Source organism: Glycine max, chromosome 16 (assembly GCF_000004515.6).
Source record: "Glycine max cultivar Williams 82 chromosome 16, Glycine_max_v4.0, whole genome shotgun sequence".
NCBI lineage: Eukaryota > Viridiplantae > Streptophyta > Magnoliopsida > Fabales > Fabaceae > Glycine > Glycine max.
In genome coordinates, this window is record NC_038252.2 from 10,603,755 (window position 1) to 10,620,787 (window position 17,033).

Consider the following 17,033-nt stretch of genomic DNA (forward strand, 5'->3'; position numbering starts at 1 on the left):
GGTCATTGCCGACATGGGGGAGTTGAAAATGGATTGTGGAGATGGAATATTGATTGGAGGAGGGACATGTTTGTGTGGGAAAATGAGCTAGAGGAAAAAATTTATGATGATCTAAAGTTAGTGGTGATGAGGGAGCAGGAAACTGATGGTGGATTTGGATTTCTAATGAAACAAGTATGTTCTGTGTGAAGAATGCATATTTGACACATGCACAGTGGTTATATTGAAGACAATTTCAATCTATTATCTCGAGTATGGAAAGCAAATATACCTTCTAATGTAGTGGCATTCTCCAGGAAGATGTTACAAGACAAAATTCAGATAAAAGCAAATATGAGGAAGAGAAGAGTGGCCATAATCGACAATAATTTCTCTTTCCTATTCTATTTGCATGAGGAGGAAACAACTAGGCATCTCTTCTTTAATTGCATTGTGCTGCTATCAATGGATAGTCATAGGAGTTCAGCATCACCATGTCAACATTGTGAGCAACATCTCATTCAAGGAATTGGTTCTAAGGCTAATCAAAGAGGGCTGGCGGTGTGGTTTTCAATGGTGTGGAGTTTGTGGTTACATAGAAATTCGGTGATATTTAAAAGCGAGACAATCGATGCCAAAAAGGTCTTTGAGTTGGCAAAAATTCGATCATGGTATTGGCTTCACTCAGGATGCTTCATTCAATGTGTTGCGGCACTCTTGGGTAGCAAACTCGTGGATATGTCTGGGGGAGAGTTTTTGTTTGACAAAGAGTAAAGAAAAAGTTAGATCTACATTAAATCTCACCTGAATCCCCCCATTTATCCTCCTTAGGATATATTTGGTTTCAAACCCAAGTTCAAACAGGAGAAATATACCATGCCAATGTGTCTTAGAACATTGACAAAACTCCTAACAGCCAATACGTGTGCCCATGGAATGAAATGGTAAAAAAAACACACTAAAACTTTCAACAAGTGATACGAGTCAAGCATAATTACACCACTGATAACAGCTTATTTATTTCTGTATAAGTGTTACAAAAACAGACCTGTACCAAATAAATAAAAAATGAAGGTCGGGGCAGCTATCCGGAGACATACAAGATGAAAATTTGAATAAATCACTTGCTTGGCCAAATTCTCCATGAAATTGAGATGAAGCATAAAAAAATATCGATGAAAACTAGTAGCGGTTCCAGTAGGTTCTGCGCCTGAACCAGTTGTAATCAGGCAAACGCTGAATAGGTCCCATAGCAGCAATTGCAATATCCTGAAAGGGCAAACGTAGCATAAGTTCTGAAATAAGAGACACAACAAAATGCTAGAAAACGAATTGGTGACTTTATTACTGTATAAGATATAGGGTTCAACCAATACCTTGTCATAAATAAATCGGTTAGCAACACGTTTTATTGTGCTTGCATCAACAGCGTCAATTCTAGCAAACAATTCTGCAAATGGGATTCTTCTGCCGTAGGTGAGTAGCTGAAACAATGAATAGATAACAAATAAATAAATGAAATCAAATAGTAGCAGCATATTTAAAAACATTGAACAGATTCAATTATAATAGTAGGGCAAACGGTAATAGAATTTCAGCATGAAAAGCTATTAGCCGTTGAAATGTCTACAGATACATAATGTGACTAAATAAGAAAGGGTTTTACACACAATATCTTGTCGAAACTGCCAATACTAAGTAAACACAAAAATCAGTTTTCTACATTACAGAAAGGATAAGGATCTGGTTGTGCAATCATCTTTAAGTTAATCATCATTTTCCTAATTGAAAATGGAAATCACAGGGTGTGTTTGGTTTGTATTTTCATTTTCTGTTTTCATTTTCTATTTTCATTTTCTAAAAACTGTTTTCATTTTCAAAAGATTATAATTCTGAAAATATGTTTGGTTTGACTTCTTATTTTCTGTTTTCATGAAATAAAAATACTGAAAATTTATGATATATTGACTTCTTGTCTTTTTGTATTTTTAGATTTGTTTAAAATTACATTCATTGTCATCACAATTTCATTTTACCTGAAATGAGGTTTTTGTTCTCAACTGAAAACACTGAAAACGAAAATTTATTGTTTTCATTTTCTGGTTGTTTCCTGTTTTCATTTTCACTGAAAATGTTTTCAGAAATCCAACCAAACACATTTTCATCACTGTTTTCTGTTTTCGGTGAAAATGAAAACAGAAAACAACCAAACCAAACACCCCCTTATTGTCTCACAACTCATCAACCCATCTCTCTCTAGATCATAAGCAATTTTCTTAAAATAAATTTGTGGAAAGGGAAACCTACCCTATCCAAAGGCCAATATTTTTGGAAAATTTACTCCCATGTGATGCAATCCTCCCTAGGAAGGGACCAATCACTAGAACCATGAGCAAGAGGCTCCAAGAAGATTGGACTAGAGCTGCTGAAGAAGACCCTAGGGTTCTCATGAACCTTAGGGTAGATTTCTGAGCCCATGGGCCAAGGTTGGGTCCAATTATCTTTGTACATATTAGACTAGGATGTCATTATATTTGATCCTTGTATTTAGGGCTCCATATTGTAGGTAGGATACCCTAGAAATATAGGATTTTTCAGCCCTTGTATTTTTGAGCACCTAGACTAATTTTTATATTAAAGGTAATTTTGTAATTTCACATGTACTAAGTGGATATTTGATGTGTGTGGTTGGAAATAAATTTAATTGAATTGGTAGAAGCCCAATCCAATTAAATTTTAGAGGGGGAGGTGAGCATTTGCTTACTACACCCCATTGCCACATCATATAGTCACACTTTGTGCATGTCCTTCATGCTTTTCATGCCTCATGACACCTAAGCACACTTAGTGGAGAATCTTGGAATTGATCTTGGATTAGTGGGCTGAACCATAACTAAAATTCACTAATCATAATTAGTGAAATTTTGGCTCCAAAGTTTGGCTCCACAAATTCAATTTCAAATTCAAGTGAAATTTAAATTTTCCTCCAATTTTGTGTGACACTTAGACTATAAATAGAGGTCATGTGTGTGCATTTTTTTGAACTTTGATCATTTGAATATTAAAATTCAGATTTCAAAGCTCATTTAGAGCACAAAATTCCGTGCTCTTCTCTTCCTCTCCCTTCATTCATCTCCTTCTTCCTCCAAGCTCTTATCCATGGCCTCCTATGGTGGTGAGCTTCTTCTAGACTCATCTTCTCCTTGAAGTGGCGTCTCCTCTCTCTCTTCCTTTCTTCATTCCGCTGTCATTCATCTTCCAAGAAGCAAAGGAATCCATTGATGAAGAAGATCCTAGGCCTACAAGCTCCAATGGAGCTTGCATCACCATGTTATAAATTAGAATACATAACTTAGAGAGTGAGACCCACTCTCCCCACCCTCTCAATTAGACATTCTCAAGATTCTCTCTTCTTTTTATTGGATGTACATTTCCCACACTAAATAAAAAAAATGTCTCAGTCATCTCAAATACCATGCTTTTATTTTTATCTATATATTTGATGTTCTTAACTCTCTATCTCTTTCTATTTACCTCTTTTATCTCCATCTCTAATTAGGTTCTCCCAACTGAATTCCCAAATTTTTCCCAATGCGTAAGGTAGTAAGGTACGCACCCAACATGAAAGACTCCCTCATTCATAGTCTCTCTCTCTCTCAACTGATTTATTTTTTCTCTATTCCTAACTGCCACAATAATCATCAGCATTACATTACATTGCTTTGGGCCGGCATCTTCTACGTGAATAGTCATGCAAAATAGCAGGCTTGTCTTTCTATAAGGCTGTCAGCCAGGACTTCCAATTTTAATTAAGTTTTGTAACAAGTCACATGTATATTTTGCACTAAAGAGGTGAATAGTTTTCTACTTGCAGAATAGCATTAAATAATTTTTATTTACACCTGTAAACTAGCAAAGCCACTTTCATCATACACTGCCTCTTTTGTCATGAAGTTGTTAGAGTTGAGATTTATTGTACCTGACGCCCAATATCTTCAGCTACTGGACTTGTTCCATCTATGTGGAGCAGGAGTGAAGATTTCAACTGTAAAAAACAAAATTTTAAGTGGATATAGCACAATAATAGAATACAGAAATAAATTGAGAGTAAAGCAACATTTAATTTTTTGTTAATAAATCAAACGACCAATATAACAAAAATATCAAACAAAAGCATAATATCCTACAGAGGATTCTACACATTCAACGATCCAATGGCTCTCTGGACATACAAGGACTATAATTGGGATAGTTTATTATGTGTCAGAATATGTGCACATGCAATGTCAATGGCATAAACTGCAAACCTTGAATTATTCATCGTCAATTATCACCTTTTTGGGATAAAAGATAGACACAAGTTAACTTAATACAGTAAAACATTAAAGTACTTCTATCATGATAACCTAACCCAGATAATGAGCAAATTATCACATGTTAACTTTAAAAAGTAAAAGATTGAATTACTTCTATCATGATAACCTAACCCAACACATATATTGAGCAAATATACATAAATTAGAAAAACAATTTCCTATATATCTGGAGACAAAAAAACATGGAGAATAAATGGAAAGACAATAAGGGAATATAATAAATGTAGTGACCCACTCAATTTATTTAATCATTTTATTCTTTGCAAAATTTTAATCCAGTGCGCATAATTATGAGGAAGAAGCAATGTCAAATTGAACTGCCATAGTAAAAATTACTCAGATTTTTCATTACTATTTCATACACAGTGAAACAAGTCAGCCATAAGAAAAGTTTTATGTTCTGAGTGATTAACAACATTTTAAAATTAGTGTCTAATATGAGGAACAGAAAGGCACCCCGAGTTATGAGAGAGAGAGAGAGAGAGAGAGAGAGAGAGTTTAGACAGAGAGTCAGTAGTGAGAGAGAGAGAGAGGGAAACACAGGGGGGGAGAGAGTCTGAAGGAAACTGACAGAACCAGAGGGCCAACCCGAGGGAGACACCTTCTGAGAGAATACCGGTGAGGACGAGTACGGAGCAGGAGTGTTGGTTGCCGACATCATGATTTTCGACGAGGAAACGCAGAGGATGGGGATGTGCGTGAAGCTGATGATACCACAACCTCAACCAATGAAGGAGAATGGGTTAAAGTAACCCGTAGGAGGAATAAGAACACGACAGTTAGTCGATTGCAAGCACGTTCAATGAACCAGCACGTGTCTAATAGAAAAGTAACATGGCGGAACAAGGCTGACATCACATCATTTTACTTCTCTAGATTCCCATCATGGGTTAATGAGAAGGACTTGTGGCAGAAATTTCTAAGATGGGGAAAGGTAAGGGAGGTTTTCATCCCCAAGTATAAAAACAGAGAAGGGCAGAGATTTGGTTTTGTCAGATATAAGGACGTGGAAGACGCAGCAGGGCTGGAAAGAAAACTAGATAATAGTATCTTCTTTGATGGGAGGAAAATGTTCGTTAATCAGCCCAAATTTGAAAGGAGCAAGGTGGCCATAAGGAAGCAAAATGGTAACAGTCCGCCTCATAATGTTAACTTGCAAGGTGTGGACAGACGTAGACAAGGAGGCTTGAAAACGTGTGATAATGGCGGAAGACTCCGTTCATACGCCGAGGTAGTTAAGGTAGCTCAGTTGGGAACGAGTGTCCTTTGCCACCAGAATGAAAAACCCCAACTCGTTGAGGATGCGTCGACAGTAGTCATCCTCCAGGTATCAAAGGCGCAGAAGGAGTGGATACAGAATGCATGGATGGGTCGACTAAAAAATATCGGCATGTTTGAAAGATTAGAGGAGGAATTCAAATGGGTGTTAGATAACGATGTTACCCCGTGTTATTGGGGTGATGACTGGGTAATCTTCCATAATCTGCAACAGACTAAGGCTATGCAGCTGATTCAGGAGGAGAGGCAGAATGGTTCCACTCCGATCATGGACCTTCAGAAATGGTCCCCGGACTTTCGTCCGACACACAGGCTGGCATGGGTTCTTCTCTGGGGTCTGCCGCCGATGGCGTGGGAGCCGGACTCAATGGGAAAGGTGGTGGCGGAGATTGACGACTTGGTGGAAGTCGACGAAATGGTGGAGAACAGAACACGGATGGACGTGGCAAGGATCCTCATCAGGACAAACGGTAGACCGGGGATACATTTGGAGGTGACAGCGGTCATAGATGGAGTTTCAAACGTCATCCATGTCGTTGAAGACATGTCGTGCATAGGCGCGTGGCGGAAAATGAAGAGATCGGACACTGGGTTCCCGCCGTCCCCGTTTTCGACGGAGCCAAACACCCCCGATACTGGTGGGGGAGATTTCCAAGGGGCCGTAACCCACTTCGAGCTAGCCGACAGCACTCCTGGTGACGACGAAGGCTTCTCCACCGACGGGAGACAACCACTCTCTCTTCAATCGCGTCGCGACCAGTGGGTAAAAACCATTGGTCAAAGATGCTTGGACCAGGATTTTCGTGAACCAACCAACGACAACTTTTTCTTGAGTTGCCCCCCAACCGTTGGTCCTGCTATATTATCCGAAGAAGTCTCTGCCCAAAAGCTGCTAACGAAGAGTGCAGTTAATGGTTTTCCGAAAGGGGAGGCGAGAGAAAAAACACCCACCCAGGAGACCCAACATGGAAAGCCTATAGTGGAAGGACCGACAGGTTCAGTTTGCGACACAGCTAAGGAGCAGCATAAGTTTAATCCAAATGAAGCACCTCTATCAGCCTATGTTGACCAGCCTTATAATAGATCTTATTCTAACCCACATCAAAGTTACGAGGATGAGGGGGGGTACATGGGCCCCAGTCCTAAAGGCCCAATATCAGCACCTGTCACTAGATACTACGTTAGAAGAAAGGTTAGAGGACAACCTCCATCTCACGAGAATCTAGTTGTGGACCTCATAACCCCTCCTAATTTGCCACCTGAAGTGGGTACAAACAGCAATTCTCAAGACAGTAATTTTGGGCAAATTAATTCTCATACCCTAGAGAACCAATATGCCTTAGTAAAGCAAATGGGCCTGACCCATGGAGAGGACAGTGTGAAGGTTCGGAGGATGATGTTAGACATGGAAAACAGAGACACCAAGCAGGCAGCAGAGATGGGAATTAAAATGGCCTCATCATGATCATTCTCTCCTATAATTCCAGAGGTTTGGGCAGGGGGATTAAGTGGCCTGCCATTAGGAGAATTAATATGAAGCATAAGGTGGACATTGTGTGTATTCAAGAAACCAAAAAGGAGTCTTTTGAGAGGAACACTTGTCAATCTATGTGGGGGGATTCTTCAGTGTCATGGGATTTTGTTCCTTCAATTCAATCATCAGGAGGCTTGGTGTGTTTGTGGAATAATTCAGATTTTCAGGTGGAGAGGAGGGTAAAAGGCAGAAATTTTCTAATGTTAGAGGGGAATTGGATGAAAGATAATCAGAGGATTCGAGTTGTTAATGTTTATGCTCCTTGCGATTTACCTGGGAAAAGGGCTCTGTGGGATGATTTGAGGCACCTTAAGGATTCTGATCCTAATGGCCTCTGGTGCTTTCTAGGGGATTTCAATAGTATAAGGAATCAGGGGGAGAGAATCAGTATATCACAGAGGTCTGATGCTACTTCAGATATCTCAGACTTCAATGACTGGATATCTGAGATGGAGCTCCAGGACATAAGATGTTTTGGGAACAATTTCACTTGGTTTAGGCCCAATGGCAGTGCCAAGAGCAGACTAGACAGATTCCTGGTGTCTGATCAGTGGCTATCCTTGTGGCCTGATACTTCTCAACATGTTCTTCAAAGAGATTATTCGGATCATTGCCCAATCATCTTGACCACAAAGATGGTGGATTGGGGCCCTAAGCCTTTTAGGGTGGTGGACTGGTGGCTTAAACATAAAGGGTACCATTCTATGATTAAAGAGGCTTGGATCTCAGATGTGCACGGTGGATGGGGGGGAGTTGCTCTTAAAAATAAGTTGAGGAACCTGAGATTGGTTATAAAACAATGGTGTAAAGAGAAGGGGGACATCAAAGCTTCTCAGATTCAGAACCTGAAGCAGAAACTTCATGATTTGGAGAATTTAGCTTCTCATAGAACCTTATCTGAATCTGAAGTCATAACCAAGAGAATTCTGCAGCAACAGCTGTGGGATGTCTCAACTGCTTATGAATCTTTGTTGAGGCAGAAATCTAGGGCTAAGTGGATCAAGGAGGGCGACAGAAACACAGCATATTTTCACAAACTGATAAATTTTAGAAGAAGCTCAGGTGCTGTCCAGGGTATCCTTATTGATGGTGTGTGGGTCCACCAACCAGACCTTGTTAAGCAGGCAGTGTTCAATTTCTTTGCTGAGAGGTTTACTGAACAGAATCATCATAGACCTACCTTGGATGGGGTTTGTTTTCCCTCCATAGATCAACATCAAAGAGAGGGGTTGACTGCTCCCTTTTCTGACATAGAGCTCAAGGATGCTGTTTGGAGCTGCGCTGGAGATAAATGCCCGGGCCCGGATGGTTTTAATTTTAATTTTATCAAGGAATTTTGGGGGCTGTTGCAACCTGATTTTAGAAGATTTGTGGATGAATTCCATGTCCATGGCACTTTTCCTAGAGGGAGTAATGCATCTTTTGTGGCTCTTATCCCCAAGATAACCCAACCGCAGTCCCTAAATGATTATAGGCCCATTTCGCTCATTGGGTGCATGTATAAAATCATAGCTAAGCTTCTAGCAAACAGGTTGAGGATGGTGCTTCCAGATCTAATAGATGAAAGGCAGTCAGCCTTCATAAAGAATAGGCATGTCCTTCATGGAATTCTTACTCTTAATGAGGTGGTGGATGAAGCTATTCGGAGGAAGAAGCCTGCTATGATTTTTAAAGTGGACTTTGAGAAAGCCTATGATTCGGTTTCTTGGTCTTTTCTGGACTATATGTTGATGAGATTAGGCTTTTGCCCTATATGGAGAAAATGGATTTCTGTTTGTCTCCAAACAGCTACAATTTCAGTCTTGGTAAATGGGAGCCCTACCAAGGAGTTTGTTCCTTCTAGAGGATTGAGGCAAGGGGATCCTCTAGCCCCTTTGCTTTTCAACATAGTGGCTGAGGGTCTTACTGGTATGATGAGGGAGGCTTTGAACAAAGATCTGTATTCAAGTTTCTTGGTTGGGAAGCAAAAAGTGCCTACAAACATTCTGCAATATGTAGATGACACTGTTTTTATTGGAGAGGCCTCTTGGGAGAATGCTGTAGTCCTGAAGTCAATGCTGAGAGGTTTTGAAATGGCATCGGGCTTGAAGATCAATTTTGCCAAAAGTCAGATTGGTGTTGTGGGGGTTCAGACCAGCTGGATTCAGGAAGTAGCAGATTTCCTGAACTGTAGACACATGGATTTTCCTTTTTATTATCTAGGTATGCCTATTGGTATCAAATCATCAAGCAGGGTAGTATGGGAGCCTATGATATCTAAGTTTGAAGCTAAGCTCTCCAAGTGGAATCAGAAGAATTTATCAATGGGTGGTAGGGTTACATTGATCAAGTCTGTCTTGAATGCCCTCCCTATTTATCTCTTATCTTTTTTCAAGATCCCCAAAAGAGTGGTAGATAAGCTGGAATCTCTTCAAAGAAACTTCATGTGGGGGGGAACCCAACAGCTCAAGAGAATCCCTTGGGTAAAATGGGAAGTGATCTGTCTTCCAAAGAGTGATGGAGGTTTGGGGATAAAGGATCTGGCCAAATTCAATGCAGCATTGATGGGGAGATGGATTTGGGATCTAGTTGCTAACCACAACCAACTGTGGGCCAGAATTCTCATTTCCAAATATGGAGGCTGGGTAGACCTGCAGAGTGGTAGAGATAAAGCTTGGCATTCCCATTGGTGGAAGGACCTTAGAAGACTCTATAATCAGCCTGATTTCCACAGCATCCACCAGAATATGGTATGGAGGGTTGGTTGTGGGGACAAAATCAAATTTTGGCAAGATTCTTGGTTGAGTGAGGGCTGTAACCTTCAGCAGAAGTATAATCAACTCTATACCATCAGCAGACAGCAGAATCTCACCATTTCTAAGATGGGAAAGTTTTCTCAGAATGCTTGGAGCTGGGAGTTCAAGTGGAGAAGGAGATTATTTGATTATGAGTACGCGATGGCTGTTGACTTCATGGATGAAATCTCAGGCATATCCATCCAGAATCAGGCTCATGATAGCATGTTCTGGAAAGCTGACCCTAGTGGTGTTTATTCCACTAAGTCAGCATATAGGCTCCTGATGCCATCCATCAGCTCTGCCCCTTCCAAGAGGAATTTTCAGATCCTTTGGCATTTGAAAATCCCCCCTCGAGCTGCGATTTTCTCTTGGAGGTTGTTTTTGGATAGACTCCCCACTAGGGGAAACTTGGCCAGAAGAAGCATTCCTATTCAGGATATTATGTGCCCTCTTTGTGGCTGCCAGCATGAGGAGGCTGGGCATCTTTTCTTCCACTGTAAAATGACTAAGGGGCTGTGGTGGGAATCCTTGAGATGGATCCGGGGTATAGGAGCTCTTTCAGCTGATCCGGCTAGCCATTTTATCCAATTCTGTGATGGATTTGTTGCCACGAGTAATCACAGTAGGCGGGGCATGTGGTGGATTGCTCTATCTATTACAATATGGCAGCATAGGAATTCTCTCCTGTTTCAAGGCACTCCTTTTGAACCGCAGAAAGTTTTGGAGGATGAATTATTTTTAGTTTGGTCTTGGCTAAAAGTTGGAGACAAAGGTTTCAATACATCTTATAACCATTGGTCTACCAATCTTATGGAGGCCTTTGGTTAATCGATATCTGTATTGATGTCCTTTGTGATGGGCTCTGTTGGGGTTTTGTTATTTCTGTTTTTGGAAGGTGGCACCTAGTGCCTTGTAATTGCTTTCTTCAGTACCTCTGGTACTGTTTAGTTTATTAATAATATCCTAATTTTGCCTTCCAAAAAAAAAAAAAGTCAGCCATAAATTAATTAAACTAGAGCACAAAAAAGTTGTTCAATAGAGTAAAACATGGGAGTAAATTTTCCAGACGAATTTCATTAATCTAAAACTCCACAGCAATTAGTTTGCCAGGCAAGGTTGTCAGATTCACACATTTGCTTATAGGATTGTTGATCTATGCTTTTCGTGATGGCTTTGTATCCCTTTCTGACAGAATATTGCAAACTGGTGGGATTGTCAGATCATGATATGGTGGAATTGCCAACCTTGACAGGCTGCTGGCACCCACAACTTTGATGGATTGAGCAATGGGGATGTAACACATGACCTATGTGAATGGTTTTAACCTAAACTTACATCATCTCTCACTTGACTCGTCTCTCTCAATCATCTCTCATTCCACTGTGGTTTTCTGTTCATTGACTTCTGGAAATCATGAATCCCTTACACCCTTGACCTATGCATCATTTCTTTATCAATCTTTGTCACAGGGAGGATGGTTCTCTATTCCATAGTGACAGTCAGTCTCTCATACCCGCAACTCACACCTCTGTTCATCAATCTCTGTTGCTTGTTGACTGGTTTGAGTTTGGTCTCTGCAAGGTGACAGTATTGTTAACTTGTAACTTTAGCTTGTAACTATGTGTTTTCAATCTCACATATGAGGTCTTCTTCCCCCAAGAGATGGTTTTAGTGTACAAAAACTTGCGTCTAGGCATAATACTAAACTAATCAAGTGCCAATTAATCTAACATATCATGCATGCAAAAGCCAAATTCCATTTTTCACATTGAATTAGCAGAGCAAACAAACTGCGTAAAATAGGAGCAATGGTAGACACCTGATTACAAGCACGTGTGACATCATCTTCTGAAACCCGATAAGCCAACTTGGTTGTCTCGTACATTATTGCATAGCTTAAGTCATCCAAACAATCTTTCTGTAAAACAAATTTGAAATGTGTTTTCATTAAAGAAAATTTTAAATTTAGGGAGGGGGAAAAAGTAATAAACAATCTTCTAGAGGCAGAAAGTGTATAAGACAATGCATTTTTCATACAACTTAGCATAATGTTCTTTCAAAAAACCAAAAAATTCATACACTGCTTGCAATTAAGTAATGTATATTGCATACAATTAAGATTAACATAGCCACAGCATTCTAGATTCTACTCAGTTAATATACACAAAATTTTTCTCCGATCTAGTGCAAACTTGCAAAGAAAGATCACCACTACAATTAATGAAACCAATTCTTTCTGGTTCACACATAAATTAGAGAAGTTCACAATGCTAAAAAAATCTGATGCATGTTAAATGCCACGAGTCAGTGGAGCAGGCTATGGCATTCAAATACTACTATCGAAATTTGGAAGGATGAGGAGGATGAGCTTGCATCAACAAATGCATACTTTCAAGTTTCTTTGGATTTATTCCATTAGGTCAATTTTAGTATCTTGCTTTTTGGACCTAAAGGAGGGGTGCTTGCCTGTTTGGTCATGTCTACTTATAGGTCTTATTTGATCGCGTTGGTTATCCCAATAGGTTCCAGTTATTTGGTCTCATTATTATTATGATTATTACTGGCTAAATATTTAACTAGGGGCATAGATTGTCAACTTCTAGGTCCTCATGTTTCAGTGTAATCAAGTGATTTTTTCAGCTATCAAGAAACAAATAAATAGCTTGTTTCAACTTAAACTATAGCTTCCAGCAGAGTGAGCCATATCTTACAAAATCTGATTTGTGTTGATCTTATTTCATTTGAACCTGTTTGCCTTATAAGACAACTTCCACCTCCGCAATATATTATCAAAAATATTAAATCATCATTCTACACATAACCCTCAATAGCTTTTAAGAATATAAGTATAAATATCCTGCATTATAAACATTATACTTGATACATTAAAGTTTCACTTGATTTATAATTTAGTATTTAGGAGAAAATTGCAGGAAGAATATAAGGAGAACAAATTGGCGGAAAAGGAGGTTTTGTCCTGTTTGTAAAGGAAGATAAATCTCGGGAAATGGACATTGGTGTCACATGTGTTTTCCCTCAAATCAGCAAGAAAGAACAGGAAAACTGTTGTTCCCATCCCAGATAAAGTCTTAATGATTATAAAAAGGACACTAAAAAGCCAGTGGAAGCATAATAGGAAAGAAAAGTAGAAAAATCAAAATACAAAAATGAGAAACATCCAAGAGGACTAAAAAGTTCAAATGCAATTGGCAGATACTTGCTGTCTTGTATTCAAAAGTTTATATTTAAACAATAAACAAATGCATTGTAAAATGTCAATCATGGAATATACATGGTAACTTACGTTAGCAACAGCATAAACACCAAAAAGACCTGTATCCTTGTAATTGGTATTGAAGGCCATCATGCTTTCTGCAACTTCATTAATGCCAACTCGTTGTGCCAACTCAGAACTGTTCACAATTAAAATTTACTCCATTATGAGATTATGAGGAGGCAGAGCAGCTAGTTTTCTATTTTGGGGGGAAAAAGTGCTCAAGTGGTGTACCCCATGTGTTTTCCACCTCCTGCGGTTTTATTCCAAGAACCCAACATAGCTTGCATGACCATCAGAGCAACGGAATCGGGATCTGTCCAAGCAGCACCTTCAAAAGCTACGGCAAATTGTGCAAGGGGAATATCATCATCCAAAATTCTAACCTGTTTTTGGAACAAGCAGGAAAATAGTAATTAAATTTTACTACCAAACAAGACAGCTTTATATGTGCTCAGCATGTACATTCTAATAATCTTGCCTCAGAACCGGTAAAAATGGCTGGTTCTTTTGCAACTAATTGAGAAGCTGTGGTGGGATCTGTTGACAACTTCGTAAACAATGTTTTTACTTGCTCAACAATTTCTTCGTGCTTGACAGCTCCAGATGCAGCAACCACCTGAGAAATCAGACCCAAACAAAACATCCATCAAACCATTAGTCTTATTTAGTTATGAAAAGATAATCTGTACAAATATGTTAGAAAAATAACCATGTTCTAAGAATACTATCAAATGCATTACTAACAAGATACATACAAACAGGACCTCATTAATTTTCTGCATACCATCCTAGGAGCCGTGTAGTGTGTCTGAATGTAGTTTTGTAGATGATCTTTAGTGATTGTCATAATATTCTGAGCAGGACCAAGAATTGTTCTACCAAGTGGAGTGTACTGGAAAGCAGTTGCATGTAAATGGTCAAAAATTACTTCCTCCATTTGCCCCTCAACCTACAAGCATTTGCAAATGACAAACCAATTAGAAAGAGAATGTTACTATGTTAGCCTGTCAATCAATTCAGAAGAAAACAGGCAGCTAAAGGAATAAAAATAAACTCAAACAAATAGAAGAGTGCTTTTACATAGCAATGCACTCAACACAGACACAGATATATACATATAACATTTAAAGATTTTTTTAACTGTTCTCATATAGACACATAAATATAAAAAGTGAGAGACTTGCAGTTCTACAGGTTTGGTGATGTGGGGGTCTAGTGGCCGTATTACTAGTAAAGAAGTAAGCAAACAAAATCACAACACAATTCTAAATCAAAATCTAACCTCATAAAACTACACTTCCACCAATTACTGCTCAGCTGCTTTGCTAGACATAAGAAATTGGATCCCATTTCAAAAATCATTATCTATAGTAGAAGAAAATAAGATATACAGATATGGAAATCATTTTGGCATATAATAGATGTAAATGCAAGTATATGAACTCAGAAAAAATGTGCAGTAGTTCCACATAGGAACTTACTCTTGTTAAAACATCAAACAAACTCAGTTTAATGGTAACATAGACTACACAAAGAACAACCCATTTATGGTACTAAAGATCAAAACAGTTTCTAATCCCAGCAAGATGAGGTTGAATAACAAAGGAAAACAGAAATAGGCAGTAAATGAAGCATATGCAATCAGACCACGTAGCCACAAGAAATAGACAACATTTTCTTTTCAATTTCAAACTCCATCGTTCCATTAGCTCCTCCATTTCCCCCATCAATCAAGCAAGAAAACACTTCCACACCTAATCGCCCTGGAAAAAATACCTTCAAACCGAACACAAAATGGAGAAGCAAAAAAATATGGAAACCATTAAAAAAAAAAATCTTTCAACTCAAATCCGCATTGCTCCATTACCTGTTCCATTTCCCACAAAGAAAGAAAACAGACCCAATCTCGACAAAAATCAACACCTCCAAAAGATAAACACAAAATAGAAAGACAACAAAAGAAAAAATTGAAACCATAGAAAAACGAGTAATTCATATCCCCAAATCCTCCATTATCTCTTCCATTTCCCATTATGCAGGAAGAAAACACACCAAATCGCAACAAAAAAAATCAACCCTTCGAACATTACCACAAAGTGGAAAGACATAAAAACAAGATTTAAGTTTGAAACCATTAAAAAAAAGGTCCAATTTTCAAATCCCCATTGATCCATCATCTCCTCCATTTCCCATAATTAAAAAAAAAAAAACCATCTCCACAGCCAATAACCAACAAATTCAAAATTAACACCAAATAAATAAGAGCAGGCGATCACATTAACCATTACCTCCTATATTTCCCATAATAATAATAATAACCCAATCGCACCAAAAAATGAACACAAAATGAACAAGAAAAAACACATCACAACAACCATTACCTCTTCCATTTCTCTAAGAATCACGTCACGCTCGCGGCTAATCCTTTTTTCATCAAACTTCGAATTCTGCAATATATCAGCCAAAATATCAAGCGCCTTAGGAACATCCTTCTCCGTGACCTTAGCGTAATACGTTGTCTGCTCCCTCGACGTGTACGCGTTGAGGTGGCCTCCCATGTTCTCGATCTCCTCCTCGAGCTCCCTGACGGTGCGCTTCGCGGTGCCCTTGAAGATCATGTGCTCGAGGAAGTGCGCGGTGCCGTTGGTCTCCTCCGTCTCGAACCGCGACCCGGCGTCGATCCAGACGCCCACAGTCGCGGTCTGGGAGGCGAGGGAGGACTCCGTGGCGACGCGGAGGCCGTTGGGGAGGGTCGTCACGCGGGTCTCGGGCGCGCCCAGGACCCGCGTGTGGTCCGCCAGCGCGGGCACCGGGGACCCGTGTTTCAGGAAGCGTGGGTCCGGGTTATCGAGCCGGCGGAGTTTGGCTTTGGTCGCCTCCGCGAGGCGGTCGTAGAGCATGGCGTCGGGAGGGGTAGGGGCAGGAGGGGAGGGGGACTTGGTGGCCGCCGGAAAGGTGGAGAAGAGGCGGAGGGAGGGTAGGCGGCGGCGGAGGCGGCGGGTTAGGGTGAGAAGGTGGTTGGAGGCCATGGTGGGTGGGTCCGATGGAGGTGTGGACCTAACCGGGGGAGAGTGATAATAAGAAGGGAAGTTTTGAGGAGTAGGAAAAGGAAAGGAGAAAAAGAGTGAGAAAGGGGGTGAGTTTCACTGTTCCACTTTCCGGAGCATCTCATTCGGGATTTCTTTGACCAATGCCACTCACGCACACAATTGGTTAGCTTTTGTAAATATTCAAGTTCATTTTTTCATGGGAAGAAAAAAAAAACTTACATACAATTCTATAAATGTTTTTTATATATAATTTCTAATTAAAATTGAAATTTCACATCATAATAAAAAAGGAATTTGCATTAAGAAAAATTATGCATGATTATGAAACTCTAATTTTAATTGGACAACAGCATATATAACACCTATAAAACTTAAGTTTTGGCAAAAAAAAGAAATATTCAAGTGTAGAATAGTATAGGTGCACTGCACTGATGATAGTGTAAACAACATTTAGAGAGTAATCCAATAACAACTCACTAGGCGTGTTAGCCGTGCAATTTAGATATGTTTTTAGAAACAAAAAAAAAATCATTTGAACCACACATATAAAGATGTAATTCAGTTTGGTCTAATTTAAAGATAATATCAAATTCAAATCAATTCAAACTTTTGTGGTTTGGTTCAGTGGTTTCTTATTTTTATTCTATAATCATAATTTAAAATCTATCAATTAAACTTACATAATCATTATGATATGTTATTTTAAAAATGAATTTTATTTTTTCTATTAAATTTTGTTTATCATATTTTAGTTAAAAAATA

The 17,033-nt window shown here is 39.3% G+C and overlaps 1 protein-coding gene across 1 annotated transcript; it reads right to left on the reverse strand.

The window, feature by feature from the left end:
• Positions 1–973: 973 nt before the first annotated feature.
• Positions 974–16,418, reverse strand: LOC100800696 (probable mitochondrial-processing peptidase subunit beta, mitochondrial). Its single transcript, XM_003547727.5, has 9 exons — positions 15,603–16,418; positions 14,006–14,170; positions 13,700–13,837; positions 13,453–13,604; positions 13,249–13,357; positions 11,764–11,862; positions 3,959–4,024; positions 1,356–1,463; positions 974–1,248 (listed from the first exon to the last, which is right to left on the reverse strand). The coding sequence occupies exons 1-9, from the start codon at positions 16,248–16,250 to the stop codon at positions 1,162–1,164; spliced, it is 1,572 nt and encodes a 523-aa protein (XP_003547775.1). The 5' UTR covers positions 16,251–16,418; the 3' UTR covers positions 974–1,161.
• Positions 16,419–17,033: the final 615 nt, after the last annotated feature.

Excerpts from the sequence above, each read along its gene's own strand:
- LOC100800696 (XM_003547727.5), bottom strand. The coding sequence starts at position 16,250 with ATGGCCTCCAACCACCTTCTCACCCTAACCCGCCGCCTCCGCCGCCGC. Across the intron at positions 11,863-13,248 it reads GTGTTTATGCTGTTGCTAAC|AAAGATTGTTTGGATGACTT; the intron begins GTAAGTTACCAT and ends TTTGTTTTACAG. Across the intron at positions 1,464-3,958 it reads CTGAAGATATTGGGCGTCAG|CTACTCACCTACGGCAGAAG; the intron begins GTACAATAAATC and ends TCATTGTTTCAG.